Source organism: Rhinichthys klamathensis, unplaced genomic scaffold (assembly GCF_029890125.1).
Source record: "Rhinichthys klamathensis goyatoka isolate OS25496 unplaced genomic scaffold, OSU_Roscu_1.1 h1tg000121l_1, whole genome shotgun sequence".
Classification (NCBI taxonomy): domain Eukaryota; kingdom Metazoa; phylum Chordata; class Actinopteri; order Cypriniformes; family Leuciscidae; genus Rhinichthys; species Rhinichthys klamathensis.
This window is the reverse complement of record NW_026606658.1, coordinates 6,610,337-6,632,891: the sequence shown is the minus strand read 5'-3', so window position 1 is coordinate 6,632,891 and position 22,555 is coordinate 6,610,337. Positions and strand designations below refer to the sequence as shown.

The window sequence follows — 22,555 nt, the reverse complement described above, 5'->3', positions numbered from 1 at the left end:
TGCCACAGATCACATTATATGTATCATTGGAGCAGATGTGTTATATTTGGCACCATGATATACTGCATCTCTACCAGGGGTATTCTCATACACAAATAAACAAGATAAAAATGGCTATATTTAGACCTGAGGAGTAGCGGGGATACTTGGAATGACATTATGCATCTAGATATAAGAAAATAGATAACCATGTTCAGATACAGCTATAAAAAAAATCTGATTACAATACATTTTAAAAAACTTTTCACCTTTTTTTCCTTTTGAGTTTGTCTTTTGTCTGAAATTTAATTTTTTAATTTTTTTCATGTCATTTTTAAGTCCATTTTACTGTCAAATAGCATTTAAATTTAGTCAAAAAAGTAATAATTTTAGTTGACTATGTTCAAAATGATAAAATTGTGGACAGAAGATGATTAAGTGAAGGTCTGTTGTTGATATTGCTTTTGTCATGTCTTTATTTACATTTGCCTTGAGATAGTCCAAAAGTTTCATCTTCGATATTGTGATATTTGCATTAGGTTACAATGTTAATCTTGATCTTTCACTCACACTCTTTTTATCGCACTCTTTCACTCAGGTGTGGCGTGGAACACTGGCCAGAAGGCGTTACCGCCGCATGCGTGCTGCTCTTATCATCATCCGGGCGTACAGACGATACAAGGTTAAGTCATACATCCGAGAGGTCAACCGGCGCTTCAAAAATGTCCGTGGCATGAAGGATCATGGCAAACATGTGAAGTGGCCCACACCGCCCAAGGTCTTGCGGAAGTTTGAGGAGGCGCTGAGGAACATCTACAACAGGTCAGAGTTACAGAGGACAGGAAGTGGACAGGCTCACTGGTGCTCTGTGTGACTCATGGGGTAGTCATGTATGGCTTCAGCTGTTCTGCATTAACGTCAGCCGTGTGACGGGGGAACACGGTCTGGCCTAATGTTATTATAACAATGTAATGTCTCTGACTCACTTCAATGCTTTCAGCTCTTTATCATTGTTGGACAAGGAAATGTTCTTTTTTTTTGCTATAGGCTTGTGTATTTCCTAGGTCTTTAAGAATGGAAAGGCTCTCTTGTGTTCAACAGGGCTGTTGAGCCTGGAGCACATATTGATCTTTGGATCAAAGCCTTGTTGGAGATCTATTCACAAGAGCCTTAACACAGCTCTGACCCTGAAAACAATGTAGAAAATGGCCTGAAAGTCAAAATAATATTCCTGGTGTTTAGATTTTTAGTCAGACAGCAGATGTGCACCGACATCATAAAAAAAATAGATCTTTAAAAATATAGCAGTATAACAACTTGAGTGTAACATCTTACTGAAATTGACAGGACTTTTACAATTTCTCATTAGTATTTTTTTTTTGCACCTACAGCATTTAAAAGAAATATTAAGCAATTTTTTCAATACAAATTAAATTATCAACATAACAAATTGAGTGTAAAATCTAACTGAAATGAACACAAATTCCACTATTTCTCATCAGTATTTGGTTTTCCCCCTTTTGCTTTAATGCAGGGTTTCTCAATCTGGGGTTCGCAAACTTCTGTGGGTTTGTCAGGAAACTTCACAAAAAGCTAATAATTAGATCCCGCAATATCAAAACGAGCCGTTTTTGGAGCTTGATTAAATAGATGCTTTGTTTTAAACAATGAAACTTACAAGATGTTTTAATAATACAAAGACCAAATTTTATATCTCATGTCATGACCCCTTTAACATGCAAACGTTTTGTTAAATTATTGAAAAATAATGTTATTTTTTTTAGTATATTTTAATGGATTTTTTTTTTACTTTTTACTGTACATTCCTGTAACAATTACGGTGTATGTTGGTTTAGGATATTTATTTGAAATCATTTTAGATGGTGGGCCTGGACGCTCATTAAAGACTTGTCTCCAGAGGAGATGATGCAGGTCAGGGCTAAAGTGGCCACATTAGAGTGCCTGAAGGGGCAGAGAGCAGATCTAGGACTGCAGAAAGCCTGGGAGGGCAACTACCTGGTTAGTGTTTAAAATCATGCAATGTATCTGAGATTAACATATGGTTTAAAATAAATTAGAATACATTAAGTATAGAATGTTTAACACCAAGATTTTTCTGTTCTTAGAAAAGGGACAGTCCTGGGACAGCATCTTCTTTTACTCTGGTGTCCAGTGATCTGCAGAGGAAAGATAAGTTCATGAGAATCCTCTTCTCCTGCAATGTCCGCAAAGTATGTCCTTGATTATAATCGGTTGAGACTTCTCTGACTCACAGTTAATGTGTATCAACACTCAAGTCGCAGGTGTTTGCTTTGTATGTTGTTAACCTATGCAATATTATTATCTTAACAGATCAATCGCTTCAATAAAGCAGAGGACCGAGCATTGCTCATCACCGATCGCCACCTCTACAAAATGGACCCTGTCAAGCAGTACAAGCCCATGAAGAGCATCCCACTCTATAATGTAAATATTTACCTTATTCTTATATAAGTAATCATAGGTTGCATTCAAACAGCAGCATAATACGACTGCCAATCATATTTAGAGTGCTAAATACACTTTGGTGTTTAAAGAGAATGATAATCACATTATTCAATATCAAGAGTCACAACTGAATTTTAAGAATGGTTGCAATCAAGATTTTTTATTGATTATTCAGATTGTAGTAATGTATTTTTCTTTACAGTTAAAATCAAAATGGATTGTGTTTATATACTTCCAGGGTTAATAAAGACTGTTTTAATCTATAAACCCAAAATGTTTTATCTTGAGCTAAAACTGGTACAACATCTAGTCTTTCCAGTCATGGTCAGTTTACATAACATAGCTTTACACTAAATTAATTCTCTGTTTTGCTTGAAATACAGCTCAGGTCAAGCAAACCCTTTGTCTCGGGGATTAGTTTTAAATGGGTTTAGACCTTTGAGTGCTTGAGCTATTTATTTATTTTTATTGAATGAATCAATAAATATATTGTATCAGTAAACATCAGCTTTAGTGATATTTGTATTTTTAATTAATTATACGTCTACTGTTCTAAAGTTTGGGGTCGGTAAAATTTTTGAATGTTTTTAAAAGAAGTCTCTTATGCTCACCAAGGCTGCATTTATTTGATCAAAATACAGTAAAACAGTAATATGAAATATTATTACAAATGATAAAATAGCTTAAATAGTAAAATAGTAAAAATGTTACGTTTCATTTATTCCTGTGGTGGTAAAGCTGAATGTTCTTCAGTGTCACATGATCCTTCAGAAATCATTCTAATATGATGATTTGGTGCTCAAGAAACATTTCTTATTATTATCAATGTTGAAAATAGTTGTGCTGCCTAATGTTTTTGTGGAAACCGTGATGCATCTTTTAGATGAATAGAAAGTTCAAAAGCATTTATTTGAAATATATTTTTTTGGAACAAGTAAAAATTCTTTACTGTCAGTTTTAATAATTTTGTAATGCATCCTTTGCTGAATAAAATTTATATTTATTTAAAAAAAAAAATATATATATATATATATATATATATATATATATTTCTTACTGACCCCAAACTATTGAAAAATTGGTTATTTTTTTTAAATATATATATATATATATATATATATATATATATATATATATAGGCTAATTGTAGTAAATTAACTCATTAAATTGGCAGCACTAGTAATGGGAGAAGCGAGTTGTGAAAGTGACACACAATTAAATTTATCAACAGTGTTCAATTAAGTATTCTTTTGTTCTTCATTCAACACAAATACCGCGGTTATAAGCGTTTTTTATTGCTTTGACTATATGCACAGTGGGTCGGATAATAAATTTCCTAATGTGGGTGGTTAAATATCTGATTTTTTTTATGCTGGAAAAGAGCAGTTATCATCTCTTGATTAGGGAAAGGTCATTGCCCAGCTAAATCTTTCCTGCCCCTCACATTTATTTATTGCTCCAGTGTCACAGAACGCACAGGTCAGGGAAATTGATAAAATGATTTATGTGTCAGCAAACACCTCAAAGACAAAAAGGATATCAAGGGCACTCATTGCATTATTAAATGGTTGGTCTGGAACCATGTCCTAAAAAAACCATTATAGAGATATTATCAAAAAAAAACACACCACGTTAATCCCCCCCCCCCCCCCAAAATACAATCCGCTCTGCAACTCAGCTATGCTCCTCCTCCTTCATCCATCTCCTTCTCCACTGTTGTCATGCCAACATCCCAGGGGATGGGGTTGTCATGGTGACGGAGGGAGTGGAGATCAGCTGATGTCTAGTATCGTTCCAGCATGTGCACAAATTTGCCTCCTCTGTGTGTTCCTTCTGCTCGGGCTTGCTTGTGTCTTCGCACTTCTGTGGTCTTTCTTTGTTTTCATCTTTTTTTCTCCTGTTGCAGGCTGTTTTACGCTTCATAGACCTCTTTGTATTCTTTATATTTTCCTGAATGATGTTTGTTTGGTTCATATATCTCGGCATGATGATAAGAAATTATAATAAAATTGCCCAGTATTACTATGGAAAGGGGAAAAAGAAGATATGTAGCCTATAGTGCATAAAATCACACTGCATGATACTAATTAATGAATCTTTTACATAACAGTGGGAGCACTAGTAATGTCAGTAGTAATGTGACTAATTTTCTACCGGTGTCTACCAGACACCAGGGGTGCCTGATCTTTCCACAAGCATTATATGGGGTGGTGATGGCGCAGTGGATAAGACACATGCCTTTGGTGTGAGAGACCCGGGTTCGAATCCACTGTGAGTCACCAATGTGTCCCTGAGCAAGACACTTAACCCCAAGTTGCTCCAGAGGCGTGCGACCTCTGACATATATAGCAATTGTAAGTCGCTTTGGCTAAAAGCGTCAGCTAAATGAATAAAAATGTAAAAATGTAAAATGTAAAAAATATGGATATCGGGATATCACAACCTGTTCTGGACTGGTCATCAGTGTCATGCTCACATTTGTCTTTCGTAACTGTTCTTTAAATATTTACTCAAACTGTAAGTGACAAATTGCTCATATCCGGCATTCCATAATGACTGTATTATAATGCGGTCCTAATTTGGTCACACCAGCTGTCGCCCTCTTGCATCTTTTCTCTATGTGCACATCACCAAGATCTTAGATGTGGTAGCGATCCTTAGTTTCTTAATCTTTTCAGCTAGTGATTTTTGCCCAGGAATACTGATCCACGGGGGAATCAGTACACTCGATTTCCCCTTAGCTCTTTTTTACTTTAGCCCAGACTGTGTTCGTTGAACCCTAGCCCCTATCTGGGTGAATGAGAGAGAGAGAGAGAGAGAGAGAGAGAGAGAGAGAGAGAGAGAGAGAGATAAAGAGGATGAAAGACAAATACATTTTACCTCAAGGAAACTGCATCACACATTTTGAAGTGCTTCATCTGGAAAAGAACAGTTATGTACAGTTATTAATAATGTAAACACCTTTGAAGAACATTTATGAAATTTTCAGCATAAAGTTTGAGACAAAAAATTGTTGAGTGGTGTGACCATGAAAAGTGAATACTCTAATCATTATTTCCAGAAACGTCTTCAATTATTGTTTTTTTTTAAGTTTTTTATTTTTTTATTACAAATTCCATTTTTTTTGTGGTTTCTCAATTTGCCAACCTGAGCTAGCCTTTCCAGGTTGATGATCTGGCATTTTTAAGAGACTTGCTGAGGGTCTACAGCTCTATCATATTCTTTTTTATGGTTTTCTTGTCAAATGACAATAAAGTGGCTTCCTGTATGGTGGTTAAACCAGACTGACTTTGAAATGGCAGACAACATTATTATAATTAAGATAATATAATATAATTGTTTAAATTGTTTTTAAATAATTTTCTTTATTTTACAATCTCTAGATAATTTTTGACATTTTTGCTTGAACCCCTACAAAAAAATGTGAAAATGAAATTCAATTAATACAATGAAATGGATGATAGTTCAGGTGTTTTCAAGTTAAGTCCTTGCCCTTGCCTGACTATATTTTTAATTACTTAATTTAGCATATACCGTAATAGAAACGTAATGTCATTGACCTTTGCAGTCTGTTCTGACACATGATTGAACTAGAACCCAAGGTCCCAAGCACCAACCCACCACACTCAAACATATAATATCCCTTTAATTATCACCAGTCCCATGTTAAATTATTGTTTTGACCAGTTGTTATTTTGAACTAATATTAAACTGTTACAAATTAATTGAAATGAAGCTGAAATAAAATATAAACATTAGATGTACAACTTAAACTTAAATGAAAATAAGAAATGGTCCCTTAAGTTTCAGTCAATGTACTAAAATTACTAAAACTATAATGGAAATAAAAAATGTATTAAAGCGCGATTAGAAATAAAATTATAAAAATAAAAGCTCATTAGAAATATTTATAAATACTATAATAGTTTATAAATTATACTAAAAAAACACTGGATTTTAAAGGTCATCTGCTCTGGAAATGTGCATCTCACCTTGTTCATTGTAACACAGTAAATGATTAGTTGCTCCCACACTTCAATGTACCAACAGATGTGTAATATTTCCTGCGAGTGCACCTCCAAAACCCAGGGCCCACCCAGGTTGACGATAATGAGAACTAAATTATGGCAGGGCTTATTAGTGAACGCTGGTCTGCTGTTGTCTGTATGAGTGCTGTTTTAACTCGCATCACCCTTTCTTTCTGTCTCAGGTGACCGGAGTGAGCGTTTCCCCTGGGAAGGACCAGCTGGTCGTCTTCCACACCAAAGACAACCGGGACCTAATCGTGTGCCTGCAAGGCATGGTGCCAGCGGGGGACAGCCGCATCGGAGAGCTGGTGGGGACCATGCTCAGCCACTTCAAAAGGTGACACCAGCAAGGGGCGCTCCTGAGAGCGATTTGGGAGAGATAGCAGGACTCTGGGGACAGGGCCTGGGCACATAAGGCTAAGAATGCCAACCATAATAATTCACTTACTGTCTTCTCTGTGGAGCCAGTTCAGGGCTTTTAAGGACAGAGCAGCCAGCTTAGCCCTGTCGGATTGGTACCCCCTATGGCTTTTTATGATGCGGTAGAAAAATTGTGTCTTCTAGATTTGAGAGTTACTTTATGCCTCAAAGAAGCTGCCAAATGAGATAGAGGTTCTGCTTGATGTTTGCTAAATTATGTCCTAGTGTGTCATACTGTGATGGCTAAGGGGTTACACTTCCTGAAATCGACAGGCGGTAGACACTATAACAGCCCTTTTGATGTTTTTTGTTTCTGTATGGCTTATGAATCATAAAAAAAATTAGATGGATTATTTTTTAATCAAAAGGTTATCTGAGGTATGTAGAGTGTGTCTGTCTGTCAATGTACTGAGATTAGAGGAAAGCCAAGAGATTCTAAGTTGAAGGTAGTCTGAATGAATGTTTCCATTTTGTGTGTCTGTGTGTTTTAGCCAAATGAGCCTGGCTGACCGGGCAGATTATGATTTAAAACATAAACCCACCATAATACAAGTGTCCCTATATATACAGTGCCCTGAAACAACCTTTTAAAACATGCACAATAACAGAACTAGTCCAGAAAGTATACGTTAATCAGACTACAATTGGCTTCAGGTGAATCACAACATGTATTCAATCCTTCAAATATTCGAAAACACATTGGGACCTATCATTCAACCAGCGCAATGCAATGCAAGTGTGTTTTGCTAGTTTCAACCTGACGCAGTTATCATTTTCACATCCTGCGCCATGTTGTTTAAATAGCAAATGCATTTGCGTGCCCATGGCTGATCATGACCCATGACCAGGACCCATGGCCCACTTCAGAGCTGGTCTGAAAACGAGGTGTGTTCAGGCACATTGTTGGCGCGTTGCTATTTTGAGGCAACTAAAATAGATGGCACAAAATATATATTTTTTGTTATTTAAAGAGCGCGTCAGTAATGTGCGTCAATAGGCGGGTCCAGAACGTGCGTACACTTTGTCCCGTAGATGGTCTGCTCGCGTGCATTAATATGAAGGTAAATCAGTAGCTAAACTCGAGAGCACGTAGATGTGAATTTGAGAACTTGTACAATAAATATTCGTACTTGTATGTGAACATTTACACTCACAGCTCCGATGTGAAAACCTGTAAAATAAAAATCTGAACTTGAACGCTGAGATTTGCACTCGCAGACAATAGTCACAAACCTGTATTCTGAATCTGAAGCTGCAGACAAGCAGTCACAAATGTGTAAAATGCCATTCACAAAGATACAACGACAGACACAAACTTGTAATACAGATTTGCACTTCTTCTAACATTCAAATTCGCAGTACAACCTCAAATTGGCACTTGCAACTTCTCAAATCTGTCACTGCAAGTTCGAATTTCGCGCCTTGACTTTTGCTACTCTTTTCGCGATATATGAGGTGCAAAACTGATTTGTGCACTTGTAACTCAGTGGCGGTGAGAGCGGAAGGGGGGCGGGGGCGGGGGTGTTCGAAGGAGCCGTTTTATTGGTTGGCGCCTAGCCAATGAAATGGGACTTCTATTGTATGCGATGATGTCACGAAACCCGCCTCCTCGTGGATGTTCTGAAACGCTAACATGGCTTAATGCATTAGACTGATTTAAAAGACATAAATTATATTATCAAACTTAGTGATATTAACAGCATACTAATAATGCATACTACAGAAAAGCAGATGAGCACAGAATATGACGAAAGAAAGCAAATTTGTGTTCAGTGCAAATAAACCAGCTGCCTGTGTTTAATTAATAATGTATAACGAATATATATATATATATATATGAATAATTCAGATGCAAAAGCCTCTAAGTGCCATTTGAAATTTTCTTCTAGAATGATAATTTTTATCAAGCTTGTATATTTCAGTTCAGTAATTTCACTTAAATGACAATTAATAGGTAATCTTCATTGCCATTTAAGTGAAATTACTGAACTTAAATATACAAGCTTGATAAAAATTATCATTCTAGAAGAAAATTTCAAATGGCACTTAGAGGCTTTTGCATCTGAACTCTTCATATATAAGCCTCATTAAGCGTTTTCTTGGTTTTCTATGAGAGGAAAATGCTTAACGTACAATTAAACGAGTTGCGTTCATTTTCTGCTCAATTGCTTTTCTGTATGCTTTATTTATGGTGTTTCCTGAGTTTGGTCTCTCTGCTCCTCAGCTCACCACGGCTCGTCTCAGGTGCTGCGGTTATCACTCCGCCCAAGTAGCAGTGCTTCGCCTTCAGAGAATATAGTTCCCAGTATTTATACGGTTAAAATATGTCTGTGTCTCATGTGACTTTGTTTTTTGTACACTCTGTGACTATACAAATCACAACATGTAAATAGGAAAATGTTTGCGTTATTTTGTCACTTATTTGGATTAGTATGCTAGCTGCAACCATTTACATCCAGTCTTTGTGCTAAGCTAGGCTAGCGGTGGGTGCGTCAAACAGACTTATAGCACGCACGGAGATGAAAAAGGTATGTATGGACTTATCTAACTCTGGGGGATAAGGTGAATAGGCTAAAGTCCCAAAAAGTCGGAGTGTTCCTTTAAGTTAACGTGTTGCGTTCATATTCTGTGCTCATCTGCTTTTCTGTAGTATGCATTATTGTGTTTACTAAGTTTGATAATATAATTTATGTCTTTTAAATCAGTCTAATGCATTAAGCCATGTTAGCGTTTCAGAACATCCACGAGGAGGCGGGTTTCGTGACATCATCGCGTACAATAGAAGTCCCATTTCATTGGCTAGGCGCCAACCAATAAAACGGCTCCTTCGAACACCCCCGTCCCCGCCCCCGCCCCCCTTCCGCTCTCACCGCCACTGAGTTACAAGTGCACAAATCAGTTTTGCACCTCATATATCGCGAAAAGAGTAGCAAAAGTCAAGGCGCGAAATTTGAACTTGCAGTGACAGATTTGAGAAGTTGCAAGTGTCAATTTGAGGTTGTACTGCGAATTTGAATGTTAGAAGAAGTGCAAATCTGTATTACAAGTTTGTGTCTGTCGTTGTATCTTTGTGAATGGCATTTTACACATTTGTGACTGCTTGTCTGCAGCTTCAGATTCAGAATACAGGTTTGTGACTATTGTCTGCGAGTGCAAATCTCAGCGTTCAAGTTCAGATTTTTATTTTACAGGTTTTCACATCGGAGCTGTGAGTGTAAATGTTCACATACAAGTACGAATATTTATTGTACAAGTTCTCAAATTCACATCTACGTGCTCTCGAGTTTAGCTACTGATTTACCTTCATACATTAACCTCACACACGAGCAGATCTGTTCAAAACACACCCATTACTCATTAAGAGAATAGGGACAACCTTTTTAGACCATGCGCCGGGATGCCGACCATTTTTCCCGTCGTTAAACTAGCAAAAGTGGTTTCGGACATGCCCTAAGTGTACTTGCGCCGTGCAAGTACGCTTAGATCGTTAAAATAGGGCCCTTCTTATCATGTGTACTTGGCCAGATAGATGAAGACTGTAGCTCGGCTACAAAAACAACTGCGCATGTAAACGTGTGATATAGACTTTCCTTACAAAGATGCTTCGCTCCTTTTCCTGTAAATAAAGCCCTGTGTCCCCCAAGCTGGGTGTTTTTCAGAAAACACCTTGCTAACGTTTCGCTGCTAATGACCTGCAGCCGTAAGCTCTCTCTGGATCCGTCCATCAGCGTGATCCATTCGCTGAACAAAAGGCCAGGCTCTGAGGCTGCTGTGTTCTGCTGCTTTCCTCTCCCTGTAGATGTGTACTTAACCTTTATCTCTCCTCTGCTGTCCCGCACATCAGCCTGAGCACTAGCCACTGCAGAGACACTTGTCCTTCCTCTCGCAGTTCACTTCCTGTTGCGATTTCAATGGTGACATCTAGGAAAGAGCTTGTATAGCAGCTTTTGAGAGGTAGTAATACAAAAATAGTAGTCAGTTGAAATTATTTTCAATTATACCGAACCTATGCCATTATTCATGATGTGGACGTTAAGTGTGTTTGGATCTCTGGGCACATTTCGCTGAGGTTTGACACTGAACTGGTTTGACTTTCTGCCAGAGTGGCTTTACGGGAAAACTGCAGACATAACCGTTTTTTCTGTGCTATTAATAGATTGGAAGAACATCCCATGTATTGAAAATCAGTCTGACTGGCAAAGTCTGTGCCATATGCGAGTAAAATCATAACGCTCTTATCTGCAGTAAGACTGTTGTTAACAAAGTCTCTGATATCTCCATTGAGTTCTACTGTATGTAATAAGAGGATTATTTCTCTAAGTGCCCATTTTCTCTCTCAACATTTTTATTTTTCTCTGAAACTTACTTTGTTTATCCTCACCATTATTCCAGCATCTCTCTTGCCCAGTTACAAAACTAGTAAGCTGCCTCACTGTCTGCTGTCTATTTAGGCAGCATTGAAGCTCAAGTGAAGTACACATTCATAATTCATTTCACAATTGAGTTTAATGTTAACAATGCAATACTCTAATCAGCACGAATAGAGATAACACACACATGTTGAATAAATAATATTTTTAATTATATTAAACTATTTTAATTTTTATCAACATTCTGTACAATTATTAATTAGATATACTAAATATTAAACTCATATTATGAAAAAACAATAAATGATAAATTATTTATTTTTCACTGAATTAGCAAACTATGCTGCCTGTCTTTTGGAGCAACCTTTGCATTGGGATTGTACCTACTTATGCCTTAAAGAAATAGTACACACAAACATTTAAATTCTGTCATCTTTTATTCACCCTCTTGCCATTCCAAAATCGTAAACTCTCAAACGACTTTCTACTTTCTTCCATGGAAGTATTTTGTAGCTACATGATTTGTATGAAAAACACACTGAAATGACTACTTTTGTTAAGTTTATTTTTATTTCAGCTTTAATTGTACTACTTCAATTTTATTTTTTTTACAGTTAGTAGTTTGTGCTTCAACTTCAATTATTTCAGTCAGTGTTTTTTTTTTTATCTAATATTTTTCATCTAATATTCATATTTTATTTCAGCTTAATTTCAATTACCACATTTTTCCCCCCAATAGTTTTAGTTATATAACCAAATTCAGTCTGCATTTGTAAACATTTATAAATGTCCAGCTATTCATCACACAAAGCTAATGTATGCTTTGGGGGAAAAAGCTTTCCCATTCATTGTTCATTAGTTACATTGAAAATACAACTAGTATATTTATCAAAAAAATGCTCTGGAGAAAGTCATGCTGGTTTTGAATGACATGAGGGTGAGTAATTAATGACAATTAAATTTTTTCTTAATAACTATCCCTTTAAAATGCTGCCTATGGAGGCTCAATATTTCTCTTGTCCTACCCTACTTTCTCTCTTCTTTTCCAGGGATGAGATGTAGGATATTAAATATTTAAGGTTGTGTGACTGCGGCTCTATTTTTAACCGGGCTCTTCATCATTGGCATGCGCAGCACACAGGACGCACTGCACCTCTTTCTCTCTACAGAGGGAATGCCTCATCGCTCCAGCTATCACACCTGCCTTTAAGCGTTATTCAAAGAGATTCGAGCCACAGCCCGACAGATACACACCCACACACTCTCTGGCCGACATGCGCACACGCTCGCACACATCTGTCTGCATCACCGTAGCTGTCACTCATCCTGTCACAGTTATCAAGGAGCGCTTCACTCATGCACTAAACAGAATGTGTGAAGACCCAGATCAGGATTAGCTACACTATTTCGAGTCTTGAGGTTCTGTTGTCTACTTTGTTGCAGCAAGAAAAGTCCTGAGTCTCCTTTATTAGCCTGTGTAACTCTTTCAAAAGAGGGAATTCCTCTGTGAGATGCCAAATCCAGTGTGTTGGTCTAATCTGTTTAAATTGGGCTCGAAACAAAGGTGTTGGTGTCAGCTCAGCTAGTGTCTCATCTGAATGAAGACCCTTGTCTCTATTGATCACTGTAGCTTGAACTAAAAGGCCCTGTGAAATTAAATGAAAGAGTTCTCTACAGGAATCCATTAAGTCTGTCTCCTTTTAACACTTCTCTGAGGGAATGAATGGTGCCTTTTGGACTCAAATCCTGTTTCAAAGCTCCTGGGAGAGTGACCTGGAGTTTGGATGTCTGAGTGAGTGTTGTTCCTGAACCTCTGACATCATTATAGCGTTAAGGATTAGGGGGTCAAAGACTTGTGCTTCAGGCAGTAGGAAAGCAAGTGTGGGGCTTTTCATTTTCTGGCACTGTAATTATATATTGACATGCATGTAAGGTCACAGGGTCATTGAAATGCTCTTAGACAATAATCAGCAGGTACTGATATGAAATCATCCTTCAGGTTCAGTGTTCTTTTGGCTTCTGGGCTTCGCTTTATTGCTTTTTTCTCTCTTTGTTTAATCTCTCAACTCAGCACAAACACATGCCATTACTCTTTATTGATCCCTGTTTGTTCTTTGATCACTTTCTGCGTGCTTATTACCCAGAGTGTCTCAGAATGACCTCCATCCCATCACTAACGAAACTGGGCCAGATTCCAATCTGCACTTCTCTGTAACTCTGTTAGACAAAGACTCTGAATATGTGTGTTTGTGTGAGAGAGAAGAGGAATTTACAGCAATCCTCATACTAGTCCAGCAGTAGTCCTAAAGGTTGATACCTGATTGCAAGGCATGATGGGACATGGATAATTGTGGTTCTGGCCACTTCCTTACTAACCTTTTTCTATTTGTGTGACAATTAACCCAAGTTAAATCAAACCCATTTGTTTTGCCAGTACATTACAATTTAAAATGAATTAAAATAGAAAACAGTTAAAATAATATCTCACAATATTACTGTTTTTAGTGAGCATAAGATACTTCATCCAAACACATCTTACCGACCCCAAACCGGTTTTGCTTTGTAGTGTACATTACAGTCTGGCTAATCATTTTCTTCCTTGTTGTCAGTGTAGAAAACACAAAATATACCAATAATAAGAGTGTCTCTGTCCAGACCGTAATTTGTGCTGCAGCACTTTTAATTCTTTTTATAAATCAATCATGACTTTGAGATAAGAGTTTCCGAGTAGAGGCGTAAGTGAATTTCTTCCATTGATGGGATCAGGTTTCTAATTCTAAAGTCACTGGCTGGCTTAAGTGTGTGTTCTAGCGCCAGTGTAATGAGAAACGGGCATGATACAGCATCGAGCTGGGCGGGAAGCTACTCTGTGCCTAATGTCCTGTATTATAAATGCACACAATAATGCAAATGTTTTTTCAGGCCTCATTAGTCTGTTGCCAGTGACTCACTGTTGAGGTGCTGGCTGCAATCATTGTGTCCTTCAGCAAGGTCATCCTTCATGCTGAAAGCTCTTTCAGCCTCCAGATTGTCAAGTTTTTACCCCTCTTGTCCTTCCAGTGCTTCACTTTTGCTTTTCCTTCTTCTGTTTTGTCCATTATTTCTCTGAGCCTGCACTAGCTCTGTTTCTCATTCCATCTGTTTATTTTTTCCTCTGTATTTCTCACCTCACCTCACTCTTGGTGCTGCAGATGCAGTTCCCATAGCAACTAGACGATCCATGTCTGTCTGATATTTAGCCCATTAGTTGGCCTGCCGGTTTTGAATACTAATGAGTAAGAAAGAGAGAGCTTCTTCTCTAAATAGCTCCATTTGCCTACCCTTTCAAGGTAAAGGCTGCTATGAATTGCCTGTTGCAGTGATTATACTGGAATTCGTATGTAAATGAGTCGCTTACAGTAGCCTGCAGAGGGACAACTCATTTCACCCCATCCAAGCGAAACAAATTAGTGGGAATTTGCAATCTTCAATGTGCATTTACACAAGTATGCGCTTGAGTGGTAAAGTTCCCTTTGCATTTGTTTTTTTAGTCAAGTATAATGCATGCGATATTAATGTAATATTCATAATAAAATTTCTTTTTGATTTTTTTTACACAATTTGAAGTTTTAAAGCAGTTGGAACCTTTTATTCTACACTGTTGACACAAAAGAGACATTTATTATAATAGTTTGTTTTTATAGTGTATTTACAGTACCTTTCAAAAGTTTGGAGTTGATACAGTTATGTTTGAAGGAAATCTGCATTTATTTGATCAAATACAGTAAAAACAGTAATATTGTGAAATATAATTGAAATTTAAAATAACTGTTTTCTATTTTAAAATAGTTAAAAATGTAATTTATTCTTGTGATGTCAAAGCTGGATTTTCAGCATCATTACTCTAGTCTTCAGTCACATGATGCTTCAGAAATCATTTTAATATGCTGATTTGCTGCTTAAAGGGTTAGTTCACCCAAAAATGAAAATTCAGTCAGTAATTACTCACCCTCATGTTGTTCCAACCCCGTAAGACCTTCGTTCATCTTCGGAACACGAATTAAGATATTTTTGATGAAATCTGAGAGCTGGATCACTCCTACATAGGCTTCTTCAGGGATTGAACTTGCCGGCCTCGAAAAGTTATTAAAGACATTGTTAAAATAGTCCAAGTGACTACAGTGGCTCAATTTTAAGTTTATCAAGCGACGAGAATACCTTTTGTGTGCAAAAACAAACAAAAAATAACGACTTTATTTCAACTATTCATGTCCATTTCCTTGGGCCTCGAGTCAGTTCACTAGTGTAATAGCGTAAGCTTCTGTTGTTGTACCTCACACGCATCACGCACATGACCAGCGTCGGCCAATAGTGAGCCTACGTGTGACGTAGCTCTACGGAATCACACTACGTTAACTGACTAGAGGCCCACAGAGAAGGACATGAATAGTTGAAATAAAGTCGTTATTTTTGTTTGTTTTTGCGCACAAAAAGTATTCTCGTCGCTTGATAAACTTAAGATTGAGCCACTGTAGTCACTTGGACTATTTTAACGATGTCTTTAATAACTTTTCGAGGCCGGCAAGTTCAATCCCTGAAGAAGCCTATGGACTAGTATGGAGGAGTGATCCAGCTCTCAGATTTCATCAAAAATATCTTAATTCGTGTTCCGAAGATGAACGAAGGTCTTACGGGGTTGGAACAACATGAGGGTGAGTAAATACTGACAGAATTTTCATTTTTGGGTGAACTAACCCTTTAAGAAACATTTCATATTATTATCATCATCAATGTTGAATACAGTTGTGCTGCTAAATATTTTTTTTTAAATTGTGGGGCAACAACAACTCCAGACATAAAACATTGAACACTAAACACTGTCAGGCACAACATAGCAATCAATCAGAACAATTAATTAACAGGCATACAGCATTACCAGCTCAATGAATGTACACAGCATTCGAAAACACAATGAGCTCATGGAAGAAACTTCACCACTGGGGTCACTTTTGGACAGTGTTGCTTCAAAATAAATCTGTGGTTTATAGAGTATACATTTTATATCACAATAATCTAATTTTATATATTATTATATTTGATATATTATATCATATTTTTGTACTGCCAACTACTTTGTCCTTAGAATTTTCTCCAAATTCTCTTTGGAGAAAATTCAAATACATCAAGTATGTACTGTAAATTGCTGTTTTTCTATCACATTAAGCTTGTTTTGCTTTCTAATCAGCTAGATGTGCTTGTGTGTTTAGTCATCCTGAACTGAGCTGATGGAGAGAAAGGCTTAGCTGGCGAACAGGTTGGGGGTTTTAAATGGATGTTGGGGTGTTGGTGGATGGCTATGATATTGTGCTTGTGTGCGTTTGAATTGGAGTGGATGAATCTGACCTACTTTTTCCTGTGCTAGCTCTGCATTGCTGTGTCTCGCTCGCTTTCTCTCTCCGCTCCACCCCCACTGCCCTTGTGTCTTACATTCTTTCACTCTCTGCGTTCCAACCAGCCAGAGATGTGATTATGGGAGGATGCTTCGTTGGCTCATGTACAACCCCCTCCTCTCCCTTCTTTCTGTCTGTGTGACTCTCACCTGCTCTGCATCTAATGTCTCCACAGCCATTTTACCTCGCATCCTGTTTCTCTACCGTCCTCTCATTTTTTCTCCAATCACTAATTGAACATAACCAAATGCTTATACATTTACGTTTGTGTAGCTGTCTTTACCACCACTACCATAATTACAGTTTCTGTCTTTGTAATTGCTACAATATTGTTACTATTACTAATACAATTACATGTGCTATTTCTAAAGCTGCTATTATGACTATTTTGCTTTTATTACTGCTACAATCCTCATTATTACAGTTATTAGTGTTATTTTTGGGCTTTTTGCCTTCTCTATGTATAGTATTATAGTGTATGTTATAGTGTAGTGTAGTCCATTATTTTAAAAATTAAACTTAAGTTATATGAATGTCTATTTGAATTCTACTTGATTTAATTCAATTGAATGAAATTAGAATATCATTTTACTTCCTGTTTGCTTCCTTAATTGAAATGCAGGAATTTAATTGAATTTAAAAGCACACACATTTTTGTACAATACTTATTGAAGGATTCGTTCCTTTTTTAATGTAATGTAGGTTTTTTTTGTTTTATTTAGCCATACTAGTCTTTTTTTAGGTGATGTTAGAAGGAGGTACATTCTCATTCTAGAGAGCATTTGATTGGATGGAAATCAGTGTAGTGCAGGATGAGTCATCAATACTTTGGTCGAGTTTTCCAAGAGGAGAAAGACTACATTTTAAATGTGTATCTGCTAATTAATGTGTATATTTGCTAGTTATTTAGTCATTTTTAGTTTTATTCAGCAAGGATGCATTAAATTGATCAAAAGTGACAGTAAAGACAATAAATGCCATTCCTTTGAAAATTCTATTCATCAAAAAGTCCTAAAAATTGTATCATGGTTTCCACCAAAATAAAAAAAAATAAAAATGTAAGCAAGCAGCACAGCTAATAATAGCTAATAAATGTTTCCTGTTTACCACCAAATATTAGAATGATTTCTGAAGGATCATGTGACTGAAGTAATGGCTGTGGAAAAGTTTGCAATCACAAGAATAAATTACATTTTAAAAGTTATTTTTTTACTATTCTTTTTTATTAAATTAAATATATGCAGCCTTGGTGCACTTCAAAAACCTTTTAAAAAATCGTTCTGATCCCAAAATGTTGAACGCTAGTGTATATGCAAGAAATACATTAGTCAAAGAAATAGCCTTTTTAAGTCAATAAGAAAAACAGACGATCTCTCTTCTGTCCAGTCAACCTCTTTCTGTCATTCATTTTGCTGATATCAAGCTTGGTTTTGGAGAATGGTCTGGAGTTAGCAAAACATCTGAAATCACTCATAGCACCTTCATCCTCACTCAACCTCTCAGTTCCTCTCAGTCTATCCTCTCTTTCTTCACATCTCTATCATCTCTTATTAACTAACCTCTCTCACTTGTCACCTACACTGACCCTCTTGCAGTGATCCTCTGCTGAGGCTCTATACTCTGTTCTTTGATGTTCAGAAGCTGATGAATGACAGTAAAGGAGCTTTATGGCTAGACATTATCTGGACGTTTGGTAAGTCATGCTTGGATCATGCAACAGCCTCTTGCTGCAAATGAAGTGCTAAGCTGTCCTTGCTTCCCGCCACGCTCTGGGAAATCTGCATTAACACTAATGATTTCCTGCTATTAGGCCTTATTATCATGATATTAGCATTTGGATTTTTAAAAAGTGTCTCCCATTACCAGTCAGGATTATTTTTATATGACTTTGAGTGACCAGAAATTGACCCAGAGTATTGTCCCAAAAATGTCTTGTTGATTATACAGCTCCCACGGGGATTCTTTTAGGAAGTGACATTGTCTCCTCAGTAGCCAGCAGGGCAAATAACAATGGGTGGCGTATGTATAAAGTGTGCTGATTTTCATGGGGCATCTGTCCTATTGTATTTTGACCATTGAGGAACAGATTGTCTACTGTGAATCAGTGAATGGTTTTCCTCATCCTTCGCAGAGAAAGGGAAAGAAGTCTGAAGATGTTCAAATTATTAGGTCCTTACTGCATCCTACGTAACACACCACAGATGTAGTTCTATTGATTCTAAACCTTCAGCACAGGTAATCTCGGGTCCACTTTGATGAACTCTCAACAGGAAGTGTATCTGCAAACTCACCACCAAATATTACTGATTCATATCAGCACCTGCTGTCTGTAATTTTAGTTCCTGATAATTGGAACACAGCGGTCTGTCTTTAGTCAAGCAAATCTGCAGGTGTCTGTTAAGCTTGAAATCTTGCTGATATTCGATAGGAAAAAATGGACTTCCTGATTTGAGCCTTCAAAATTACTTGCATATTAGAGTCATGTTGATTTGACATATTAGAGGCATGTTGATTAACTCGTTTGAAGCATTTTAAAAGCCGTTTTAACCAGAGTGTAATATTGTATCCAACAGATCATGATTGATTTGACCTTTGACCATTAGTCACAATTATATACAGTATTTGTTGTCTTTGTTGTTATTATTATATATTTAAATATAATATAATATGCATTATACATATTATTTTTATGTTATTATTATTATGAATGGCAATAAACTTTTTCAAAATATTACATAATATATTTTTTTAAGAGATTTTTTTTTATTGAGACTAAAATGAACAAAGAATTTGTTCAAAGAACAAGGAATTAAAAGAACAAAAATTGATTAGATTTTTTATTTATTTTTTAGAATTCATGCATAAAAGGGTTCAGTAATATTTCTTTACTTAATTAAACTAGTATAGGGTCCGTTTACATGACACCATTTTCAACTAAAAACTGAAAACTTTTAATGCGTTTTGTCCATTCATTTACACGACAACAGCATTTTGGGGCCTGAAAACGCAAACTTTTGAAAAGCGTGAATTTGTGAAAACGGTGACATCATGCATATGACCTGTTCAGTCTATAGGCGCGTAGTGTTTCTTTACAAAGTGGCATGGCCTGGCATGCAATGCAGCGTTTCTAGTCGTTTCTGTGGATCCGTGTGAACGGGGATCGTTTTGACAACATTGCTGTCTGTACGCAAAAAACGATAAGGAAAAACTTTTCTTGTTTTAGTACATCGCTGTCATGTTAATGTACCCTATATACTGCAGTTGCACATGTCTGCGGCGCATTACGGTAAGGTTTTGTTCCACCCTCCACGCGGTGCCAACTCGCACCAGGAGCATTTCAGAAGCAAAGCAACTGGATTCGCGAGTACACGAGATTTTCCTGTCTGACGTTGTTTTTGTTTTTGTTTTTCTTTTTTGGGGTTCTACCATGGTTAAGTTGGCTATTTGTTATGTTTTGTCCGGTTTAATTGTGTTTATTGTTGTATTGCTGTGTCGCTGTCCTACTTTGTTGTGCTGTAGCCTACAGACAAAGTTAATACACTTAAAAGTCCATGAACGACACGGATAAAAGATTTGTAGCTGTAGTCGTTTAAAATACATTGTCAATTATCTTGTATATAAGTTATATTTCACATACAGTGTCTGTGAGCAGGAGGAGAAAACTGGCATTTGGACGCGGCTCCATCAAAAATAGACTAGGCGCCTATCTTTAGCGAAGCAGTGCGGAGAGCCACTTCTGGGACGCTTCTGAAACGTGCCGTGTCTAGGCTGGTATAAACACAAGCATTCAGATCCGGTGGCCATATAGGAGCCGTAATGCGCCGCAGACTTTTGCAGTTTAAATAAGGGGTTAGATGTTACCACATGAAGCACATTTTTAGCTTACCTGACACATTTTTCCGGTTTTCCCTGTAGGGCTGGCCTCTCTGTCGTCCATTATTTCCTCCCTGTCCTATTCTTTTGCTCTCTCATTTTCACTTACTTGCCCATCCCTCTATCTCTTTTCCCCTCGTCACTATCGTTTCCCTCTTTTGCATTCATGCCTGCTGTTCTCTGAGAAGAGCCCCAGCTTTGATCAATATTTCTTCTTGCTAAGCCTTTTCTCCCTGTTCTTCTAAATGACCTACTTTGTAATCTCCTCCTTAACAGCTCTCTTTAAAATTGTGAAAAAGAGCAGAGGCAACGGAGCCCTGCCACTGATCTGATACATATTAGAAATAGCTAAAGCTCCTGCTTGTGTTTGATAAATAGCAGTTTTAGAGGGCAGGCTTTACTGCACAGAGAGATTTGAGGAAGCTAAATTATTATATTTTCTACAGTAATCTATCTACTTGGCTTATTCATCATCTGTGCTGGTGCTTCAATGAACGTCATGCTCCTTTTGGTAGATTTCACACATTGAAAATCAACTAAATGTCAATGAAAATTAAATGTATCAAAGCTTAATTGTTCATTAATAAATCAATGAGGTATAATTTGACTGATTTTATTCCATGTTTTTTATTTTTTATTTAAGGATCATGGTGAAAAAAACACTTACACCATAACCATTACAAGATGTGCGCTCTGTTCTAATAATTTAATAAAGTTAATAATAGCAACCTCAAAAAGGTGTTTCCAGCCAAAGTGTGTGTGTGTGTGTGTGTGTGTGTGTGTGTGTGTGTGTGTGTGTGTGTGTGTGTGTGTGTGTGTGTGTGTGTGTGTGATTATACCATGTGAGGAAGGCAGTGCAGTCTGATTACTGGAGTGGGGCAGTATGAAGTGAAGGATGCTGTGGTGCTGCCTCTGTTCTCTCAAGTGCACAGCAAGCACAATACTTTGTAGCTTCTTCTTTTTTTTTTTCTTTTTTTTTTTTTGAGGATGTGAAGACGGATTAGCCCTAGGGCATATCTGCTATTTTTGTAGGTGGGGGCGTGACTATGTTGCAGACACACACTCATTCTTCTCTCCTCCCATTTCCCCTCTCTCCTCGACCCACAAAATATACTAGAGCCAAAATTGCTTTGCAGATAAATACAGATGCAGAATAGTGATCATAAGAGACCGTTTAACACCTTTCTGAAGCTCAGTTGCATCTGCTGTTGTGGCAGTAGAATAGAAAGTGTCAGTAAGCCAGGGCTCTTTTACATGAAGAAAATCCTCTTTTTGGCCTGCTGAACTCCTCATGGACATTGAGAGAGAAAATATGTTTTAAACTTTATTGCTCTGTTGGATGCATGTTTATAACAAGTAGGCCTACACATAAAACCAAAGCATTACAGTTCAATGATGGTCATTTTAATATCAAGTGTTCCAAAAGTATTTGGAGACACTGTCACACTTTAAACTTGATGAATTTTGTTGCATTAAATAAAACAGGGTTTCCCATTGTAAAACTAATATAAATAATTTTATGATAGCTTTCAATTATACTGTAATGCTGAATGACAATATAATTAATGGCTAAAATTGAGGGGAAAATATCAGTTTCATAGAGACATCAGTAGCGGTATTGGTGATGCCTTCTTTCATAAAAAGATAAACAAATATTTCAAATATAGGCTACTGTCTTTATATTGTTGCTACGTAAATTTGAAGATTAAATGTGAAATTATTACAATATAAAAAATATATTAAAAACTTTAATGTTTGGTTTTATTATTCGCGATTAATTACAGTAAAAATATGTGATTAATTAGTAGCCTACATTTTTTTTAAATTGATTGACATTTATAATCGAGCACTAATACACACACACACACACACACACACACGCATGCATAGTGTGTGATTTTAGTGTCAAAAGTACTTTCGTTGGTTTCATTTGAAATGTCCCCCTAACTGAAGAATCCCAGAATAACGT

The 22,555-nt window shown here is 37.0% G+C and overlaps 1 protein-coding gene across 2 annotated transcripts in view; it reads left to right on the top strand.

Annotated features, from left to right (window-relative positions):
• Positions 1–22,555, top strand: part of myo1d (myosin 1D) — a 75,347-nt gene that overhangs the window by 50,683 nt on the left and 2,109 nt on the right. For both annotated transcript variants that reach the window (XM_056255730.1, XM_056255729.1), the window contains exons 17-21: positions 578–801; positions 1,860–1,998; positions 2,106–2,210; positions 2,332–2,445; positions 6,677–6,831. In XM_056255730.1, coding sequence (XP_056111705.1) covers positions 578–801; positions 1,860–1,998; positions 2,106–2,210; positions 2,332–2,445; positions 6,677–6,831 — 737 coding nt within the window. The remainder of the gene's footprint in view (positions 1–577; positions 802–1,859; positions 1,999–2,105; positions 2,211–2,331; positions 2,446–6,676; positions 6,832–22,555) is intronic.